Source organism: Pteropus alecto, unplaced genomic scaffold, assembly GCF_000325575.1.
Source record: "Pteropus alecto unplaced genomic scaffold, ASM32557v1 scaffold131, whole genome shotgun sequence".
Taxonomy (NCBI): Eukaryota; Metazoa; Chordata; class Mammalia; order Chiroptera; family Pteropodidae; genus Pteropus; species Pteropus alecto.
In genome coordinates this window covers 2,519,197-2,542,304 of record NW_006434709.1, presented here as the reverse complement: position 1 = coordinate 2,542,304, position 23,108 = coordinate 2,519,197, and the positions used below count along the sequence as shown (strand labels likewise).

The 23,108-nt window shown below is 39.7% G+C and overlaps 1 protein-coding gene across 16 annotated transcripts in view; it reads right to left on the bottom strand.

Moving 5' to 3' along the window:
• AAK1 (AP2 associated kinase 1) overlaps nt 1–23,108 on the bottom strand; it is a 158,989-nt gene that overhangs the window by 36,297 nt on the left and 99,584 nt on the right. For all 16 annotated transcript variants that reach the window (XM_025045175.1, XM_025045182.1, XM_025045183.1 and 13 more), the window contains exons 6-13: nt 17,646–17,767; nt 16,186–16,267; nt 15,543–15,675; nt 12,727–12,830; nt 11,712–11,791; nt 7,879–8,033; nt 6,619–6,929; nt 3,480–3,782 (exon numbers count right to left, since the gene is read on the bottom strand). In XM_025045175.1, coding sequence (XP_024900943.1) covers nt 3,480–3,782; nt 6,619–6,929; nt 7,879–8,033; nt 11,712–11,791; nt 12,727–12,830; nt 15,543–15,675; nt 16,186–16,267; nt 17,646–17,767 — 1,290 coding nt within the window. The remainder of the gene's footprint in view (nt 1–3,479; nt 3,783–6,618; nt 6,930–7,878; nt 8,034–11,711; nt 11,792–12,726; nt 12,831–15,542; nt 15,676–16,185; nt 16,268–17,645; nt 17,768–23,108) is intronic.

Sequence of the window (23,108 nt, the reverse complement as noted above, 5' to 3'; positions counted from 1 at the left end):
ATTTGAGCTAAATGATTTCTGCTCAGAGAAAATTGACTCTCTGACATAGCTCTCAGACTACTAGTCGGGAATAAGAATTCCACTGTGATTAATAAATGGTAGTGCTTTTTTTGTTTTTTCATGAACACTCTTTATTTCATTGATAGGATGAGTCTATAAGATTTCTGTGGCAACTCCTGAGAAAATGGACAGCATTGGGCAGTGCAACTAACTTGTTCCAACTGTCAGTTTGGAAATGGCATTAAAGAACCAGACAGAGAACACAATAAGGAAGAAAAAATTTAAAAGCCTTTGGTGATTACTGAATGTCAACTGTAATTGAAAAATAAACAAACAAAATGTAAAATAAAAGCCCTTGATAATTAAGCTAATAACACAAAAACCTTTGAGATGTGGGCCAATTTCAAAAGGCAGGACAAATGTCACCACAGAAAAACAAACACATGGGAACACCCTTGTGGCCACACCCTTAGGGCCACATGGTTAGTCTTGAAGCATAAGTCACAGTCTACAAAGTGCTACGTCACAGAAAATGAACGTCAAGAAAGTGAACAAATAAAGTTAAGAGGTCACCTAACACTTTTCTTCAATCCTATCAATCCAGAGATAAAGTGACTTAAAATATTAAATGCCTCAGGTATTTATCCCTTCCCACCAATCTCTAGTCTGATTAGAGCTGCCCCTCTATGCTGCAGCTCAGGTCCCACATTCTGTGTCTTCAAGTCCAGGCCTTCCAAGAGATTAGGGAAACCAGTGTCCAGCTACTTGGGCCAGGATGCAGACAGCCTGGGATTTTCTGTCCTCATACTAAATCAGACTTTTATTTTGTTGAGACAGGCTATTTGCATGTGTGAGTACACAGGAACTTCACCAATAGGGTGAGTGACACAATATAAGATTCTAGTATCAATCAAACTATGCTTAGAGGGTAAAGCAGCTGACTGCATCTCTGAGGGAGAAGCAGAGTGCTCTGTGAAGACCAGAGCTCCAGCTCCACACGGCTTCAGGAGTTAAGGGTTGCAAGAAGCAGCCTAAAGCCAGAACCTACAGGGGCCAGAAAAGCTTTAAGGACAGAACTAGATTTGCTTATTTCTTGGAGTTTAAGACAATCATTACTCTGAAAAGGGTACCTAACTGTTGAGTCTTTAATTGAAGAGTCCAGACTACCTGGAGAATACTTCCCCTCCTCTTACCTAGAAGAGGTACCTGTGTGTGGCACACTAAGAAACAGATGCTTCCATTACAAGGACACCTTACCCTATCACAGCAATCTACTAATACAAACTGGCTACAACCTGATTATTACTTCTCACGACAACCATGTCTGGCAGATAGTTTTATTTCAATTTAAAATCTAAGAATGTGAGAGTTGAAAGGGACCTTAGAGAATAAGGATTCCAAGTCCCTCTCTTTAAAGGAGATGAGACCAAGGCCCTGAGACTAAGTGCTTGCCCAAGGTCATGGGGTCAATTGGGGGTAGAATTCGTGTTTCTTGACTACAGTTCAGGAAAGCACACTCAGATGTTTGTCTTGCTAAAGATTTGTTTAAAAAACAAAATACATAATTATAAAAGGAGTACAATCACATTGGGAATGTAAGAATGCAGACAAAAGGGGGAAAAGCCACCCCAGACTTCCATTCCACCACTCAAATACAAATGTCCTTACCTTTCTGGTATTTTAATATTTATCAGTCTCTTTTCCCATAATTCGAAATCTCTTTTAACATTATGTCATGAGTGTTTTCATTATGTCATACAGACTTTATAACCAAGTACAGACTTTTTAACGGCTGCAGTTGGGTTCTTGAACGATTAACATTGCTTCCATTCTTTTGGCTATTATTAATAGGATGGCCATAAACATCTATGGCATACGGCCATTTTCCTTTGCAGATTATTGCTGTAAGATGGCTGTGGTGTATACTGTACATTCACTCACTCGCTTCCCTAGGTAAGTCCTGCCAAGGGTCATCGAAGAAAGGGCTGGTCAAAGCTGGAAAACTCTCTAGCTCCTGGCATAAGTGTGTTCTGCTCCCATTCCCTCGCCATTCCCTCAGTCAACTACCCTTGAACAAAGTGCTCAAAGTATTGTTTCATTCAAGGAACATGGAGGAGGTTCGTAAATCATTCCCGAGAGAGTGGATACTTTTGTCCAGGGCAAGTAGAGAGAACTTCATAAGAAGTGTAGTCAGTGGCAGTTGGTCATTTCATCCCTGTGGATGAGCATTTGTTGTTAACCCTAAACACAGATCGGGACTCTCTGTTCTTGTCTCAGCTAGCTGCCGTCAGTTAGATTAAACAAGAAGACTGGACTAGATAATTAATATCTCAACTAGTTGCATCACACAATAATTTTTTAAAAACCCTTTTCGCTTAACAAGAGGAACTTCATCTCTTGTTAAAAACATGGAGAGGAGCTGTCTACCACACACCTGCAGGAAAACTGAGTTGTTTCAGAAATGAAGGTGTAAAGACAGCGAACACGCACTTAGACTTAAAGAAGGCAATCTATCTACAGCACTGCTTCCTTTTGAAAGGGTGCAGGTTTTCTAGTTTAAGACAGGCAACAAACTTCTGTTAGAAATCAATCCTCAGAATGATGGTTTCTTACTTTTCCTTCATTCATCTAGTTGTTGGACTTCTCTGGGAATAAGGGTAGCTGTGATACTCTACTAGCTGGGTATGTAAAATCTCTTTTCTATCACTATAAAATTATCTATCGCTATCACTCAGAAAACTATGAGTACAGAATTAAGGGCACTTATTAAAGGCCAAAACACAATGTGCCTGAGGATGCTGAAACAGCAGAAGTCGATCAGGAGAGGATGCTGGGATTCTGATGCTACACTCAGCCAGTATCTAAAAGAGGACATGCCTTATTTCTTAACTGACAAGATTGCTCAAACAATACTCAGGTGCTCTGGTGTCCAGAGGGATTAGGCCATGCATGGCAAATGGTCCCGGCAAGTAGGCACTTGAAGGGTGCTGTATGGTAGACTTAATTGAAGTGGTTATTACTATTGTCCAAGACAAAGAATAAACACAACACTGTCAGGACTCAAGGTAATGGTGGGAGCTCACATGAACCTTCAGAGCCTGAAAAGGCCACAGTGGTCAAACTTCCCCTTGAAGAAGAGAAAGGAAATAACTCTAATCCTACTATGGTCTCTGACTGCTCAACACAAGAGACAATAAAGAGCTTATTCTGCCAGCCTAATTTCAAAGTGATAAATAAGACTGTTCACCTTCATTAGTAGCCTAGAATCCTTCTTTTAAAAAAAAACCTCTAACATTTATAGAATACTTCATTCCATTCTTGGATATATCAAAAAAAGATCAAATATTTTAACCACGGGGTGGGGAAGCAACCTAGCCTTAGTCCAGAGGCCACCACGCCAGCTGTTACTACCTCTTTCCCAAGTCCTCACTGCATGCCCCTCTTCCGCTTTTGCGCTCTGAGCCCTGGCTGATCCTTACCGCTGGCTCCTGGGCAGGGGGTGGCTGTGGGGCTGCGGCCGGCTGTGCCTGGGGCTGCTGTACTCCTGCCACAGCAGGCTTCTGCTGCAAGGCGGCTTGCTGAGTCAGCAGCTGTTGTTGATGCAGGGTTGTGGCCAGCTGCTGTTGCTGCTGTTGCTGCTGCTGCTGCTGTTGCTGTTGCTGCTGTTGCTGCTGCTGCTGCTGGTAGAAGTTCTGTATCAGCTGCTGTTGAGAGCTTCCCTGGGACACCACAGGGAACTGGGCAATGGCTGGTTGCTGGGTTGCTGGGTGTACTGCCTGAAACTGAGTAGGAGAGAGTGTCAAGGAATGAGGAGGCGAACAGAAGCCTGTCTCAGAATGATATTCTGAATGTCTCAACTAAGACCGGTGCTGAAACCAAAGGCAAGGGTAGGTAGAGTCTTTTAGCTTGGCCTGAAACTCATGAGGGGAACCTGCGGGCATCAGAACAAACACAGCAGCACCTTACACTGCCAGGCTCCATCCACTGCACTGTGCTGCCTCCTGCACTGCAGACTGGCTTCTGGGTAGGCTTCTATGCCTCTCCTGAGAGTATCCATCTGACTACACATCTTGTGACTCCACATGCTAGAGTGTAGCAGAAGCTAATAAATGATCTCCCATCATAGAAGTAATTCCTCTTAAAAAGGGATTTGGAAGTAGCCAAGATTAAAATGCTTCCCTACATGAACAGGATGAAGCGATGACAACAAAAAGAATAACCTAAATGTTAGCCCAGCTATTAAGTCATCTCTTTCTAAAAATAATTTCCCAATAGCTCTATCTTTATTATCTTTAAGCATTCAAAATATTCAGAATACTCTACTACACTTAATATTTTATTTTATGTTGGTATTGAATTGTTTCAAGTTATATTCTCTTGTAAACTTCCTAAAAATAGAGAAACTTCTTATGTCTTTCTACTCTCCACTGCTAAGGACTATGTGCTAGGCACACAGATAGAGCTCAAACAAGGGCCTACTGATGAACAAAAGTCAAGATCTGTCTCTGAACATCCCAAGTTCTGTTACTTCGTTATAGGGCTAACTGAGAGGATATTGTTTGCCTACTGGGACAAAGTTAAAGGGTTAGTAAAGAAGCAGATGTCAGTAAATAGCTGCCTATTTATAACTGCAAAATGCTGGAAACAACTAAATGTCTATCAACAGGGGACTGATTGAATAAACTATGCTATATATTCTTAAAAGGGAACACTCTCGAGTTAGAAATAGGAATGAAAGCTACCTCTATAAATGGGATGAAGGGGATAGAATTTATGCAAATTTAACTTTGAAACTATGTAAATGTTTCATTCTCATAAAAACAAAATTAAAGCAAAATTTAAAAAAACAACTAAAAATCAAAAGCAAAATGAAGCAATGTAATCTGTGTGTCGAATTAATAACCAAACTCACCAGAAAATAGTGTTAAAAATTCTAAAGGTAAAAAGGGCAAAGGAATCTTAAACTATTTTCAGTAATCCTATTCTTATTATCTTGAAACTATAGATGAATGTTAATGTTGCTAGGAATCAAGATTTCGAGAAGAGAAAAATATGAAGATAAAATCCAAGAAGTTACATAAAAATCTTGTAATTACATGTCTGAATTAGAAACATAAATTTGAATTCATGGTATATATTTTATTAACAAAACAAAATATATTTCCTAACTGTCCACTGAAAAGTTCTAAAAACAACTAATCCATTAGCAAATGAGTATCTCTAGCACCAAGACTATGGTCTCTAAATACCATTTCCATAAAAAGGAAACAGAGCTCCTGAGAAAAATGGCCGATTCCAGGTCAAGGGCAGCATAAGCTGGGAACAGCTTGTTACACCAAAGAACAAAGAAACCATAAAGACTACTGGAGTCACGGCCAAAGGACCCAGGAGTCAATTTGAAGAGACTTGAACTGGCCAAAGTTGGGACAACATGAGCATCAAAATAAACAAATGTTTTAAAAACTACAATGTATGGAAACATATCAAATATGCTAAGATCCATGAGTTCATAATGATACTAAAACAAAACAAAAACCTCACTTTTTTTTTTTTTTTTGGTCCACCTCTGGATACTAAGAACAAACTCATTCTGAAAACTGGTAAACATGGAGAAAGAATCATGTATTTCTTCTGTTTTTTTTTTCTGTACAAACAGTACCTCAGGATAATCAAACAGCTGATGAAAAAAGTTCTTCACAGAAAAACTCCAGCCCCTAAATGAAGAGGGGATGTTAGAATATCACCATTTTGCCATTCCTAATGAATTAATGGACTTAGGAAATGACCAGCAATGGCTAAAAGGCTGCTGGGGAACATTAAATGAATGGATCGGATGGACAACACCAAACCCACTGACTGAGCTTAATATTATTAAAAGAGAGGACAACCAAACATTATATGCCCCTGGTGTGATATAACTGGAAAAACAAAGAACAATCAAACTGAATCAAATACTGAGCAAGCCTCAGGAAATTACCAGTTTACACAAGAGATGGAGGAACACATTAAACAACACCACAGGGATGCCATCAGCCAAGTCCAGAATGTGGAAAATTCTACAGAACGAGTGACCCAGGTTCTTCAAAACAATAAGTGACAAAAAGAGAAAAAAAGTGGGAGAGGGCATCTATGGTTAAAGGGGGATTTAAAAGATAAGAGATATAGTCATTGTTATAAAATGAATATGTTCATAGTAAAAAACATGAAAAAATATCAAAAGTAAATACAATATGTGAATCTCTTAAGTTAAGAGACATGAGAAAGAGTTAAACTCTACTGCATATTTGGTTAGAAATTATTATTATTTGTTACAGCATGATAATGCTATCGTAGTTACGTCAGAAAAAGAAAAAAGAAAAAAAAGAGTCCTTAAAACTTAGCTCCCTCCCTGAGGTTCCTCAGTCAGGTGAAGAATTCCGCATGGCCTGGAAGAATGGTGAAAGGGGTATAAGTGATCCAGTGACTGCTCCACTACACAACACCTGATAGTATCTACATCTGGGAGAAGCAATAATATGATGAGTAATGGCTGTCTTCCCAAAGTGAATTCCTGTACCTAATGGGCATTTTCAGTGACAACTCAGAAATGCAAAGCAAGGGTCAGACTGACCACCTTACCTGCTGAGCCTGGGCCTGCTGCTGCGGCTGGTAAAATGTGCCTGCTGACTGCTGTGGTGGCGGCGGTGGCTGTGGCTGCTGCTGCTGCTGCTGCTGCTGCTGTTGTTGCTGCTTGAGGAAGAGTTGCTGCTGGTGCTGGGGTGTGGCCTGGGCCTGAGTAGGTAGACCCTGGGCTGGAGTGGAAGGTGTCTGCTGTGGGGTGGGTGGAGCCTGAGGCTGCTTGGGCTGAGACTGTGGTAGAGGTTGGCTGGGTGGGGGCTGGGTTTTTGGTTGGGGAACATTGGCTAAAAGGCCAGGCTGATTGCTGGATCCTGCAATGAGAATAAACTACATATAAGGGCTCAAAACTCTTGGATAAAACTGGCTTACTTTCTTGCCAAAGCAAGAAAGGGGACAATAAATGGACAGATAATCTCAAGATCCTTGTGCTCTTCGCTATCTTTGCACCTAGAAAGTTTTTTCTTTTTGCTAAACTCTGTGCTTCATATTTTTCAAAATAAGATTCGATGCTTGCTTTCTTCAGAAAGTCTTCCCTTATTCACCATCCCATTTAGTCAATTATTCCTTTAGTCAGCATCCTGAATATCTATAAATTCAATTGGCCTTTGATGCTTCTGTATATAAACCCTATCTTTACACTTGTTAGCACGCTGTAGAAAAGCATTCTTTGATGTTTTGTAACATGTAGGTTACAAAACCCCAGTCTGGATGCCTGGCTATAGGTAGATTGCCACTGAATTCACCAAAAGCGTATTGCTGGTAGAAGTGACGGCTTCATTCAGTTACTTAATAATTTAGATCAATCTTCTTTATGAAACTGAACTCAATCACCTCATTAGAAAAGGAATACCAAAACAGTGACAGATAATTTAAGAGACACCATTAAACAAACAATTTCTGTATGTCGAAAAGAGGTGACTTTTACTTCTTTAAAGGCAAAGAGAAGTCTATGAAATAAAGAGGTAGGTATGGGATAAATGGACCAAGCCATAAAATCAGGTCCAAGACTAGACAAAATAGAGACAACAGGCTTCAGAAGTCTTGGAGAGTCCCTGCAGATTCAATGACAGGCCTCCCCTTTTGCTGGCCTCTTGCTGTATAATTTCAATGGCAGCTCACCTCTCGTTCCTCAAAGAAAACCATTATTCTTTATGTGCCTCTGCATTCCATCCCTGAAGCAAAACCAGGCTTTCCAAGACGTCTCTATTGTCCAGGATAACAAAGAGGTATACCAAGTTTCCAACCACCTTAGTAACTGACCTGCAGGCTGAGGTGGGGGCTGAACCGTGGCCCTCTTGCGAGGTGTCAGGGCTGGCTGGATGGGAAGAATTCCTGGGTTCGGCTGAGTCTGCCCAGCTTTAGGCCTCTGGCGGGGCGCAATGGAAGTCTCTGTGGTGGGGATGGGATCTGTCAGTCTAGAAAAGGAAAAGAATAAACAAAGATTCTTGTTAAACTGTCGGGAGGGGCAGACAGAGCACATGATGGATTAGCTTTCTCCTCTACGCTCATCCAAACTTTCTAGATCTGCTTAATCAGCATTTCCCAGAGGGTGTTATGTGTTACTAGATGTTATGAGTGACGCTTTCATGGGTAAATAAGTTCAACATACTGATCAAATATTTAGCAGACTTCTTACCAACAGAACTTTTCATGTGTGAGTACATATGGAGAACCTCAAAGATGGCACTGTATAGAATGCAGTGTTTCTCAAACTTATTTGACTTTGGGACCCTTTTACCTAATACTTTCTAGGACTTCCCAGAATACACTTGGGTGATGATGCAAAAAGGAGTTTAGAGCAGGTGGTTTTCAGATGTAAAGGGAACTCAAACTTGATTAGAACTAGCTGTCAAAATGGTTTCTCTACAATTAAAAGTATGCAAATGAGCTGATCCAATAGGACAACTAGAAGGAGTAAGTAAATAATTCAAGATAATGGATTTGGGAAGTGTAACAAAAACTCCATTTTCTCTAATATACATATTTGCTTTTTTCCATGATAATATAATATTTAGCTGGGCATAGCGTCACCCAGAGTAAAAATCACATTGCCCAGTCTCTCCTGTAATCAGGTATGGCAATGTGTCTAAGTTTTGGCCTTACATGGATGTAAGCAGATTATTATGTGGCAGTTTCTAGAAACCTTAAGAAATAACTGGTGCATGCCCTTCATCTCTCTTCTACTTCGGCCATATCTCGAGCCTGCTGCTTGGAGCAAGAATGCTGCCATATTGGTCCATGAGGTCATGGCCATAACCGTGGGAACAGTAGAGTGGTGAGCCTGAAGAAGCTCACCACTGGGTGCCTGAGGGCTTCGTGGAAGAGAATTGCTCTATCAGCCCTGGACTCTGTTTACTTGAGAGAAAAAAATAGTCATCAATCTTATATAAGCCACTGTCATTTTGGACTTTCTGCAACTCATAGGCAAATCTAATCCAAATTAATACAGGGAGGAATGCTGTGTGGTCTGCTTGCTTCTTGTGATGGCGCCAAAGCTCAGGTAGTGAATTCCATTCATATAGAGCAGTCCTGGCAGCTGGCAACGACCAACTCAGATCAGTGTGACTGTCCTTTGAAAATGCATTTTAGGGAGCATAGCTGATGTTAAGGCCAAAATAAACAAGCTTCACGAATATTTCCAAAATACGTCTGGCACAGCCTCCATGAAATACAAATCAGAAAGCAAAAAAACTGGCCCTGTGTCCATCCCTGTGACATATCTCCAAGGTATGTCCACTCTGGACTCTGAGATTTTTCACTGGTATCCTGCCAGAGGGATGCTCCTGTACTGGGGGAAAAATGCATAATATAAAAGCTATCATGTTTGGGGAGGTTAACTTGGGAGAGGTGGGAAGAGAAATGGAACAGATGTTGAGAAAGGTGTAAGAAAGATAAAACCAAGAGTGAGAGAGGTGAACAGGCTTCTGTAGAAAACCAAATGTTAAAAACTTCCACTCTGGACTCCTCCTAAGGGTGATTGAAATCTTAGAGACACTGGGATTTGGAGTCAAAGAAAATTATATTTGAGTCCTAGCTCCCTATCTACTAACTGTATGATAATGAGCATGTCATTTAACCTCTTTTACCCTTGGGTCCCTTATGTGTAAAATGGAGAAAATAATACCAACATCATGAGGCAGATATGAACATCGAATGCATCAATGACTATGAAATCATTTACAAAATGCAGAGTGCTCAAAATGTTAGTTTATATGGGCCTCAATATGCTGTGAGAAAATACAGACCTTGAAGCCAGGAGATCTGGCTCTAAGTGTCCTATCTGTGTGACTTTGAGCAAATCACTTAGGCCTCTGGCGGGGCGCAATGGAAGTCATACAGAGTGGAAAAAGTGGGGATGCTGAAGGTCTGCTTCTTTTACTAAGCGCATATTGACTGACTACCTTGGCCAACTTAGAATTCTGAGTCTATTTTCTCATCCGTAAAATGAAAATAACAGCAACCTCATGAGTTTGTTTTAAAGGGAAAAAGTCATCTTATTTATGTAAAGTACCTAGTATGGTATCTGGTACAGATGATACCTCAATGAATAGTGGCCACTTTAAAAACAGAGTTAGAAAGAAAAACCTACCTGTCAAAATCAGAGAGCAAATATGAAATTGCAAATGAAATCATTGTAAATTATAGCCAAGACAACTTAGACTCAAATCTCTTGGCTGTAAGGTCTGTGTATTCTTGCAGCATTATTGAGGGCCATACAAACTGAAAGTATGGGCACTCTACAGTCTCTAAAACAGTTTCACAATCATTGATGCAGTTGATGTTCACATCTGCCTTATGATGTAGGTACTATTCTCTACATTTACACAATAGAGGACCACTCAAATATTAGTTGTTATTATAATTTTTATAAATGTGCATGCTTTGTGGGAATGGATCCTTGCTTAGCCTCAGTACATACAATGTTTGGGCCTAGTACAGATGGTCATAAATCCAAAATACTAAGCTAGTAAATCAGTCCCAAAAGGAATACCCAGAGGTGAGCATGACAGACTTATATAAGAAATAGTCTACAAAGTAACAAAATGGATATAGTTTGCTCCAAAGTCTCCTTACTTTAGAGCCACATCAGCAAGCATTCTATAAATAGCCAAGATTTTTTTTTTTAATGTAGAAGTTACCCTTCTATTAAAATTCACATATTCCCATCTAGGGCATATTGCTGACAGTTCGACCCTATTGGTTCCTTGCTATGGGAGTGTGGTAGAAAAAGAAGAGTATAAATAGCTCTAAGATCACCCTCAGAATTTGCCATTTGGAAGGCCTGGTAGCATGAGAATGTGTCCTGTAGAACTTCGACTACAGGAGTGCAAAAGACCAAGAGATAGGCCTGTTCCTGGGAGACAGGGGACTCCTCTGGTAGCTGAGTTTGACTCGAGGACTCCCGACACCTTGGTGAACCTTCCTTAACTTGTGCGGCAATTTCTAGGTTACTTCCACCCAAACACCTCCTCCTCCTCTCTGAGTCAGACTTATATCGCCCCTGATGGCTCTCCCAGCCTTCCCTGGCTCCCTTCCTATTTTCACTCGCAGGGGCATTTCCTCAAATAAAATCCTAGCTTCTTTAATCCTCTCTTAGCATCTGCTTCTTGGAAGACCCTAGGTTACACAGAATATGATTAGCTAAGATCCACAGGCTCTTTTGCTGTTCATGGACTCAGTACTGTGACCAGTACTCTCCTAATGTGGCCAGGGCCATAGAAAATAAGAAGGAAAGGGAGGTGTGGGGTTAGGGTGCTGAAGGAGGCTAAACGAAGGCTGGGACACCTGTTCGAACACTCCTGTACTAGCAAAGTAATATTTAAAGTCTGCTGTTGCCTCATCTCTGAATGGCCCTGGCCTATTCCCAAGCAAAGGAAACAGCTGTGGAGTCCTTGATTCTCTTTCAAATGTAGATCACTGTATTTCATTACATTCCTCCTGGCACTCTCAAAGAGCTTCTACCTAGAGGAGACAAAGCTTGTTTTCTTGTTCTGTGCAACCTCTGGTCATGGTGGTAGAAGAATCAAGAAATATAAGGCACCCTTCCCTGTTACAGAGGCAACCAAGTACATGCTCACTAAGGCATTTCTTACCTGGCCTTTGGCTGGGTCTTCTTTGCAGCTGCTTCACTGGCTTTCACTGGTTCAGGAAGCTTTGCAGGAATGGGAGAGTTCTATAGAATTGAAAGGAAATTTTTTTTAAAAAGGACATCACAGATTTCTTTGATGAGAAAGAGCCTGTCTCTAAGGAATGAGGTGCTCACTGCTCAGGCATGTGGCTCTAATATAAGAGAGTCTGACTGGTCAAGCTACTTTCTCTGACTCGATCTTATTAATAATAAAGTCAATATTCTGAGCTCCATCTGAATGATTCCTAACTCTGATCCAGATGTGGGAGTGAAAGTGAAATGTTAGCTATTAGCCATCAGAAGTTCATTATTGGAGAAACAAGCAAGACAATTTCACCTTAAATTTTATTTATGATGGCATCCATTAGTAAAATAGTCAAGGGAGTTGGATCATACCATGTGCCAAGACTGTAAAAAGGGAGTTTGCAAGAACTGTACTCTGAAAACAGTGAGTGTAGAGCTTAGGAAAACATTCCTATGGCCTGATGTGTGTGGGGACGGCAGGAGAAAAGGAATGTGAGTTATAGATGGCCAATGGCAGAAGCAAAACCGAGAAAGCTCTGCCACAAGAAGGAGAAAAGAGACAAGGGGCTTCTGTTCCACTAGGCGTGGGGACAAGTCTCAAGAAAGCAGCCTGCCACCTCTAGATAAATACAATAAGCATGTGGCTCTCTGTGAACTGTGAAAATTGACAAAACATTAGTTTGGTCAATCTTCACTGGAAGCGCTCAACTCCATCCCTAGAGTTTTTTTTTTTTCCCCCAGTGTAATTCCCTCAGTTTTATTTCCCACAGAAATTCTATGGGAAAATTGGATTCTCTTTATAGCAACTGCTTTATAATTAGTTCTGCTTGAATGCCCCCTGCCAGATAAAGCGAGAGATACATCTACATTGATTTAAACAGCTGATTAACACCCTGGGAATTCTAAACGACAATTCAATGGTGTTTACTTTCCCTAAAAAAGCACCTTTCACATACCTGTACATTTGGAATTGGGCATTCTTTCTTGAGTAGCTTAAATGAGAAGTAGGAGACCTGGTAAATATCCGGCCTTTTGTCAGGGTCTGGTTCCAACATATACCCTAAAACAAACATGTGAACTTATTTAGTAATATCCTAACACTTAGTACATTAGTAGGAAGCTTAATTTCTCTACTACCAATATTTTGTTGTTTTTAAATTTTTAATTTCTATAAAATTTTTATTTCTCTTATTTCTATAAAAGTCAGATAGTACAATAGCCCTTTTCCTCCACTCAGAAAGAGAAGTTCTCACTTTTCTGAAATTCTTAATATCCACAAAAAAATAACAAATTTTTTGAATTATAACAAAGATATCTGAAGTTCATTTGCATTCTGTGTCTTGCACAACAGGGATTCAAACTCTCAATATAAAAATTACCAACTTTGTATTTTGGTCCCTAGGAAGCTACATGGTCTTGCTTATGGCCTCCTAAGTTCATATGATCTTGCTGAACAAATGGTCATTCTTGATAATTATAATCAAAACTCAAGTTTCATGAATTTAATTATTATTCTTTTGTTGGAGATATGAGCTGGTCTCCAATCTAAAAGAAATCACGAAATAAAAAATACATCTCCATTTTTACCATGATCTATAGATCATTTGTCTGTCTGCAGCTGCCCTTTCTGAAGCTGGAAAAAGCCTCCAGAAAATATCTTTAAGAAGACATACAAACACATACGTATATATACAAACAACAATGCAAGGCGACTTATTGCTCAAGATATCAAATGAATGGTTTAGATGCTAAGTTCAGAAAAAAATGATGAGGCTGCAGTCTTGTGATGAAGGCCTTGCAGAAGAGGGAGGACTTGAGCTGGTCTTTAAAGGCAGAAAAGAATTTAGTTAGTCAGAGGAAAGCAGAGAAAAAGACATTCTATGTAAGAGAACAGTCTGAGCAAAGATGGACTTGGAGAAAGGCAAAAGAATGCCTTGTTACAGGAAACAGAGGAGCCAGAAGGCCAGGGCAGAGGTATCTTTGTCAGAGACTACAGGGAAATAAGGCTGGGTGGGTGGGATGGAATCAGAATATGAAGCATCTTAAATGCCATACTAAGAATCTGGGCCTACTGTAGCCATGACGTTTACTCAATCAGGACATGACAGGGTGGCATTTTAGAAGATGAATCTTATGGTGAAGGTGTTTTGGATAGACTGAAGAGAGAGGGGAGAGGCTATGGCCAATCCGCCAGTACAGGCATGAGCTGACAGTCTGTACATCCTATCATGACAATGATGAAAATAGAGAGAATGTAATGAAAATGGGAAATGCCAAAGAAAGAACAAATGATATCTAAGAAATTCTCTTTCCTTCCTCTTGCTAGGCAAATCTAAAGAAAACCTTAAATTTCGGTTATCCAGACTTTAATGGTGACACCACTGAGAGAAATTGAAGAGGAGAGGGAAACTTTAAACTGGGAGTAAAAGGGGGTGGTAGTGGGGTGGGTGACGATAAATTTAATTTTAGACCTGTGAGTTTAGGGTGACAGAAGAATTTTCAAATAGTTTGTAAACTGAAATAGATCGGAATTTAGGAAAGATGTCATGTTACAGACATTCATAAAGAGTTGTTTTTCTTAATACGAATTTTCTGCACAAATGTTAAAAAGAAAAAAATTTATTACCCAAATTCCAATCATTCTAGCATCAAATTTGGCCATCTTCCCATATTTCCTTTCAATCTCATTTGCAATTCTAGCATAGATATAATGCTTTACCTCTGAAAACAACCCAACGACCATTAAATGCCACATTCCATTCCTTTAAATATCCCCTTCCCTTTTTTATTAATAAATGAAAGAGGATGGTTGATAAAATTGGCACAATGGAATGGGTAGTCACTAAAAAGTTGTAACTATATTAACTTGGTTAAGTTACCTATACTTTCTTAGCTTCAGTTTCCTCATTTTTGTAATGGGAATAATTACATTTACTATATAGTGTTTTCAAAATGAAATGAGGTACAAGTAGACCCTCAACAAATATCAGATGCTCTGCCCTACACTGGCTTCTATTTTCTCTCACATCCCCACCCAGGACCCCAACTCAGTTGCTCAGGATTTATAATCCATAATGGTTAAAATTTAGATGCCACATATCTTGACTGATATAAAAAGATTATTTAAAAAAAAATCTCTGTTTCTTCAGCATTTTAGTGCAGGGTCTTATGCAAAGATTACTTATTGTACCATCTGGTTACTGAACATTAGCACATATGCTTGCTATGATGATGCAAAGGAGTAGGGAATTGAAAAAAAAAAAACATTTTAAACAAAGTGTGGAGTTTAAATGCTTGTTATCAAAATCCAGCGATTAACCTAAATGAGAGGAAAAACCTAGTTTCATAGTTATATAGTCTTAATTATGTATTCACTCCAGCCAATGTATTGCAATCATTTTAATTTGAGTTGCTTCCGGTTTTGCAAAGATAAATTTCTTATCATTTGATATGAGTCAGCTGGACTCCTTTGGTTCCAGAGCTTTCATATAGACTGCAAGAGAACAGAGCAATACTGTACTGTTCAAAGCATAGTCAGGATTTCTGCTCAGGTGGCTGGCTCAGGTGTAAAACAGTTTATATTTCTAACCAAAAAAAATCCCCATCATTCTCATTAGACATTGTTATATCATCTTTGAGTGACCAAATGGTATCACCTGATTTTTTAACCTTTGCGTCCAACTCACCACTTCTAGGATCTAATCCCTTTATCTCAAATTCATTCCTAGACTTAAGAGATAAAAATATGAAACTAGAAACTTGAAATACTTACTAATTAAGCAGTGCATGTCTTGGGAATATCGAGAGTTATCAGGAATTGTGAAGTTTCCATCACAAATTGCCACCTGACTCTCCCCAAATGGCAAAGTGAAGTAGCATAATTTATATAATAAACATCCAAGAGCCTAAAAAAAATAAAGAAAGTAGAATGCTACCAGTGGTTTATTTACCATAACCGTGAATAGGTCTACTGAGAGATTCAGGCACCATCCACATTTACTAGCAGATATAAAAACTATGTACTATTCACCTATTAGTAATTTGAATTCAAAACCCAACGTTACTATTAAGCTGTTTAGTTACATTACTTCTACCATCATTGTCAAGTTGTGCTCCAATAAAGAACAAGTTATTTCAGCTGTTTTGCTCTAAGAACTAGTAACATATATGTGACAACCAGTTAAACAATGGGCAGGTCGCCTAAATAATTTTCTCAGAGCTCTAAAGTAATTTTCTTTGACACGCTTCAAGAAGCAGTGGCTGGTCACTCCTGAGTTAAGAATAACCCCGAGGGATAAGTAGACAAAGATATGGTACAGTGGCCACACTTGCTATGGCACTGCCTGGATTAAACTTGGGAGTCTGCAGTCGAGACTGCTGATATCTGAGATGTGGATAGGTTAGTTGACACCTACCCAAATGTCTGCCTTCGTAGTGATGATTTTGCCACTGTACAGGTTGACCATTTCTGGTGCTCGATAGGACAACGTTGTGTATCTACAATCGAGAGATTCATTTTTTGTTAAATATGTCAATAATATAATTTAAAACCAGGAGTAGCAGAAATACATACATACATACACACACACATACATACATACATACATACATACATACATACATATGAGAGAAAGAGAGTTAGCTCCCTGGGAGCAATCTGCAGAAGAGAGCATGAAATAGTAACTGTGATAAAATGAAAAGCTGTCCTTGGTATATACCTGTGGCCCTCTAGCAGCAGTCCTAATCTAAGAGTATGTGGGGACCCAGACACTATGGCATTAAATAAACTCTAAAATCAACTTTTCTTGGGTCCTCAAATAACGAAATCTCTTCCTGTATATCCTTGTTGTCTGATACTATATTTTGCTGATATGTTTTTAAAAATAGTAATCTCATCTAATGTGGCTTGACACAGAGATGTAATACTGGCTGTAACACCCTGGAGAACGGCAGAAAATGGGCCCTGGCTAGGGTGGGAGGTGGATGGATCTTCACTGATAAAATAAGGCTGAAACGACAGTTTTCCTCTTATCTCTGGCTCAAGAAAAGAAGAATATGAGCTCATTTTCAAAGTGAGTGTCTTGGTGTTACCAAGCATGTGACTTGTGCTTCTTGAGTCTCTAGAGCCCAGAAAGTTCAGGTGTCCGTTAGGGCCTTGGACAAAATTATACAGCAAGAGGCCAGCTCCAGGATTGGTTGCCAGGGGTAATGCAGGAAAGGAGAAAGAGGATCACGATATGAGTAGGCACACTAGACTGCTGATTTATTAATAGTAATACTGAGTGCTGTTGCCTGTGAAAAATTCAACACTGGATAACAGGGGAAAATAGGTCAGGTTCTTACTGGAGTCACATTATCTAAAGAAGCTTTTCCTTGTGGAAGTCAGTGATTCAATATCTGTAGAGACATCAATAACCTTACTCACCTCTAATTCCACTATACTGCAGGCGAGCTCCTTATGAGAAGGCAGGAATACGCAGCAATTTAGGGTTCAGTAAAAAGCGCATCCAAATGACTAATAATGTTACAGTCGTTGTGATCCCATTTACAAACATCACAGTATGTTTATGGTGTTTATACTACTCAGCTTTTTAAGGGCTATGTGACATAAATCAAAATATCTATGTACGATGACCACAGGCCCATTGATAAGGGCTATGAGAGTCCTTCATTTTACTCAACTCATCAATGACTGTGACTGCCCTCTACATCCTCCACTTAAAGTCAAATAACCCAACTGCCAACACGACACTCTGAGAAGAGGAGTGACTGACTGGCACTATTGTTTTCCCTTTCTGACATTCTCACCCATAAGCTGAAAGGAAAGTTGCTAATCTAATAATGGAAAAAACTCCAAGAAAGAAGAAAAGCTTACTTCTTAATCTCATCTTCTACTGCATTGACTCCTTCAGTTTGTGGATTCTGGAATTTGTTGGTGGCGCTTCCAAAGTCACACAGGACGTAGTGGCCTCGGTCATGCAAGAGGATATTTTCAACCTGAAAAACATCGCCCCATCATCCATTCCAAGATATCGTTTATTAATGTGTGTGAAATTTTCGTTCTCATTCGCATAAATAAAATATCTCTGATGATCCCATTAATGTGCACAATTAAGTTATTCTCCAAGTATTTCAACAGGGGTCACCCCCCTTGGAACAAAACAAGATGAACAATAATGGGGGAAAATGAGAGCGAAGGTGGCAAAAAGAGGCAACTCCAAAATGGGGAAGCAAGAGTCCCATTTTTTTAGATTTCTAGCCACATTTCTCACCTCTGCAGAAAAAGTCCTCATACTTTCAAGCCTCTGTATTTTTTTCTCTCATGCTCTTCTTTCAGTCTAGAATGCTCTCTATGATACACACCTCCTTACTCAACTATCAAAATCCTTCTCCTCTTTCAAATTCCAGTTTAAATGCCATCTTTTCTTTGAAACCTTTCTCAGACCCCCCACTCAGACAAACGCCACTCCTTCCCTGTGTTCCTTCAGTACTTTGTTCTTCCCGATATCAATTATTTCACTTGGGCCTTATAAATACGTACATTAATTTCTTTACTACAAGAGGTTAGAGTTTCCAGAATTAGTACATATTTGCTGTATTTTAGTCACTTCTCAAAGTGATTAAAGGTCTGTAGGCAAATGTATACTTTTCCTGTTGATGTATTATCTTTGTCTTTTTATAGATGAATTCTTTGGGCAGTGAGTTAGGAGTGTGGGGTAGAAGGGAGCTTACAAAGACCAGAACCTAGAAAAATCCCTGGTATCAAAGGCTCTGCCAATGAAATAACAACTCTAAAACGGCAAGCACTACTGTACTCAAGATGTATTGATTAATTTTTGGTATAGGTAAATTGAGCTGACTAGTATGTTCATAGGACAGACCTGGCTATGTGTGGGCAGTAAAATGACAGCCAAAAAATCTTGTTAGACCAATAAGTCTGCAGTCTCCATTGTTGTTTTTGTCTTCAGCCTTCCAAAGGCAAGAGTAGACTATAAGCACCTAAAAATAAGCACAGGTACCTGCAGTCTTCTCTACCATTGCCTAATGTAGTGTTTGACACAGAAAATGTTGACTGGAATAAAATTAAAAATACCCAGGCCTTACTATTGCTACCACTTCTTTTAAAAATATCTAGTCAATTATGAGTCTCTTGTTTCTATACTTGTTTCTAAACTTTAATTCTTATAAAAATATTATATATTGTAAAATATTTTATAGTTTGTGCAAATCCAATACCTAAAGTTTTTGCTGCAAACTGATTCTATAGTTGTTTCTTATTCCACTGAGTCTCACCCATGGTAGTGTTGTAAGGGGTTTTGTCATTGTTGTTAACTCATGTTCCTTAGAATTTATCTGTGGAAAGCCTTTGAGGCCTGAGTGTAAAGTCTATTGTTGTTCCAGAGAGGATATGCTCGTGCATCTGGGGCACTAATAACCTGTAATCACTTTAATTTAGAATTCTGACCTTGAGATTTTTTAGCCACACAGGCAGTGTGAACTATGGCCATCAATTGGTGTGGATATGCTCTTGCTGTTAACAATTCTTAGGGGAAACTCATTCCCCAGAGATGAGGCTGCAGCAGGCAAATATGTCCATCATCTACAGCTTTTTATAAAGCTCATTAGTTTAATCTAGTTACACAAAATTAAACAGTCAAGCCATCCTGAACATTTACTCACTTTAAGAATCTAAAGTAATTCCAACAAAGCAACACTAATATTTCCAATCTAATTTAGAGGTTATAAAAACAATAGCTATCATTACTGAGCTTTTACTATTACGAGTACTACTATATCGGCACTTTACATGGATTATTTCAATCCTCATAATAACAATATGATAATGTCCCCATTTTACAGATGGGAAAGTAAGGCTCACAGTGATTAAGCCAGGAAGTGAATCTCGGCAATCTAACTCTATGAGGGACAGGCAGAAAGCAGGTTAGAAGGAGAGCAATTACTCAAGGCCCCCATCCCTATCCTCCAACCTTTGTAGAGGAGATGACTATATTCACCCTATATAGTGGATAGCAACTTAAGGACAGGGCTACCTTCATTCCTTAGGTTCAGACATGGCCCTATAATAGGAATCTAGTCAATGAGGAACCAAGTGTCTAAATACTGGCCAGGCTGATTTGCTCAAAGTTTCCTAAGCATTCCCTACATTGCCTAATTTGTCCTTTTATTCAATTGCTCACATTCCACTAGTCAAATCCCGGCCATTCTTCAAATCTTTGCTCGAGTCCTAACGCCTCAGCAAAAACTTCCATGGCTATCCTACAAAATCTACAGAATCTGCTGTCTCTAGGAGAGGCTAACAAAGTGAGCCCTTCAGGCCAAACCAAGCCATCTCCTATCCTTTAGTTTCTGGCTGCTTTCAAATTCTAACAGTAGAGTTGAACAGTTAAGACAGACTGTATGCCAACAAGCCTAAAATTTTACTATCTGGCCCTCTACAAAAAAGCTTGCCAACCGCGGTCTATAATTATACCCAGTCCAGTATTTTACACACACAGAGACCCCCAGATCCCTTATACGGCATCATTCAGCAACAATTTTCCTTCCTGGCCTTATGCATCTTACGGGGCTCATGTGAAACTACACTTCTATTGTACATACGAAGTTCCTTCCCAGATCGGTTTCTATACTTTTAATGCTGGAATGTATGATCTAGAAAACTGAAAAGTTAACTCACATCAAGACACAAAACAAGGTAGTTCTAGAGACCAAATTCATGGGAAGGAGGAGAACTAAGCAGACAAAGGACAGATAAAGATAAGGCACATTGGGGATTTTTTTCCTCACCTTAAAAACTAGGTTGGTATTTCTGGTTAATTCCAGAGTGGCAGCACTCAAAAGGTACACTACATCCAACCTGGTCCCCACCTCAGCTTTCTCCCTCTCTCACACAAAGATAACATTGTATAAAACTGTATTTAAGGAAAACCAGTTAAACATCAAGAGTGTGTACAAAAGTAGACAAGAGGGTTAGAAATATCAATTGGGGAAAAGCTTTATCAATATCAAAACAATATCAATGCAGGTAAAAACAATAATTCCTGCTCTGGTTACTTTGTGAGTTTGTTGGGAGGATCGAATGAGATTACAAAAGTGAAATTGCTTGGCAGGAGCTGCCTTAGTGCTTGCTACATGCTCCGTAACCTCAGTCTGTCCCTATGACTTGTAACACCTGTGAAAATCTCCATGCTCAAGCTGACTACTGCCTCCCATCATCAGCACCACCATCATCAACCAAACATTAAAATAGAGTGTGGTATGTGGCAACCACGGTGGCCTTGGGGTTCAGAAGACCTCAGGGACTATTTTAGATGTTTGACCTTAGACAAATCTGCAAAGCTCTCTGGGCTTGTTTCTCATCTGTAAAGTAAAACTGATAATATTTCTATCATTGTTGTTACGAAGCAAGTCAGCGAATGTACATGAAAGCAAACTGTCAATCTCCCTATTAAATGTAATCCGTTATTATTATTCATTTCTTAAAGAAACACATTCGAACTCCTACTATATATCAAGTACTTTTCTAGGTTCTGAGAATAAGGCTGTGAACAAATTAAAGCTTATCGTTTCATTGAGCTTACCGTCCAGTTGAGGATAATAAGAAAATAAGTAAAATTGACCGGTAGTGATAAACCTTAAGAAAAAGAACCCAGCAGTTAAATATATGTAAAGTAAAAAGGATGCCATTGTAAATAGCACAGTCGGGGAAAGTCACTCTGATGAGGGGAACAGACTGGAATGAAGACGGGAGCAGCCATGCACCGCCGTGGGGAGGTGCATTCTAAGCAGAGAACAGCCAGCACAAAGGTGCTGAGCTGGGAGCATGCTTGAGGTGTTTGAGGCACAGAGGCAGGCCTCTGTGGCTGGAACAGCACTGTGCTGGGCACTGGTACTGCAAAGAAAACAAAACATGGCACTTGACATAATATGGGCTAGCACACTTATGACTAGGGCGAAATGGGCCATAAAGGCCTTAGATAAGTGAAACTGGTAATAGGAACAAAAGCACAGAGGCAGGAGTGATCACAAAAACAACGGTATCAGCAACGAATAGCATTTACTACGTGCTAGATGCTGCCCCATGCACTTTTTACCTATAGTATTTCATGAAATTCTTACACAGCTTTATTGTCCCCACTTAACGAATGAGGAAACGGAGTTAAGTTATTTAAGGTGCCTGAGGCCACAAGACTGGTAAGGCAGGAGTTGGGCTCGGGTTGCCTGACTGTCCTTGTTCTACGGTGTGATCCCATACCCACTGCACTAATGTGCATTATGCAGTTAAAGAACATGGACAGTTCAGACTGGAGAAAGAGAAGAGAGCAGGAGGGGAAACAACCAGAGAAAGAGGGCAAATTAAAGAAGGCTACGAGGGAGCCACTCCACATTTTCAACAGTCAGTAGCAGATGAGAAGAGGTATTTTAGGAAGGTTAGCAGGGTGACAGATGAGGGAGAAAAAGAAAGGAGAAAATGAGGACAGGTGCAGTCATCCAGGTGTAAGGTGACTAGGGCCAGGTCTAGACCAGGGCCAAGAGGGATTAAATGAGATTATGGAGGTGGAGAACCAACTGGATATTCAGACACCATCTTCTGAAAACCTCAGATAACTTGCATGGTGACTGTTTTTGGCAACGTCCCTTTTAGGATATAAGCCTAACACTGGTTACCATTGCTTACAGTCCTCAGATCTTTCAGCTCTTTAAGAGTTAATATTGCTAACCTTACCTCCCAACCTATTGGCTTAAGAGTGTCATTCAAGTTGTCCCTCCCAAATTCAGCTTACAGTTTTAGCTAAAGGGTCTAGAAAGCCACCTCCTACTGACTTCTTCATTTTGACATTATTTCAAACAGATATGGCATTCGGGCGTTTCAGTCGCAGAATTTATTACCACTGGAAATTCTGGAGGATTAGGTAAATGCAAGTTTTCAAACCTATGATTCCAAAAATAGGACAAGAATCTTCATCTTATTGTATTTTATTAGATCAAAATCTCTTTTCTGACAAAAGAGATATTCATGACTTTTTCAATTTCTATGTACTTATTAAGTCTTAACCCTTCGTGCCCTTTCTTAAGTGCTAGAACAAACAACATGGTACAATACAACAAAATCAAAAAAATAAAAAACCAAAATGGGAGTAAAAGCCTTAGCCTTTGTTCTGGTTTGATCAGCTGTGCAGGTCACCACCTTTCTGGACAGAGGTCACCTCACTGGTCAAAGGAGAGAGCTGGCTTAGGTGACCTTCCCAGTCTGTGACTCCATGATCTGTAATAATAATCTCTTATCCTTCCTCAGAGAAATAAAAATTTTTAATGGGAG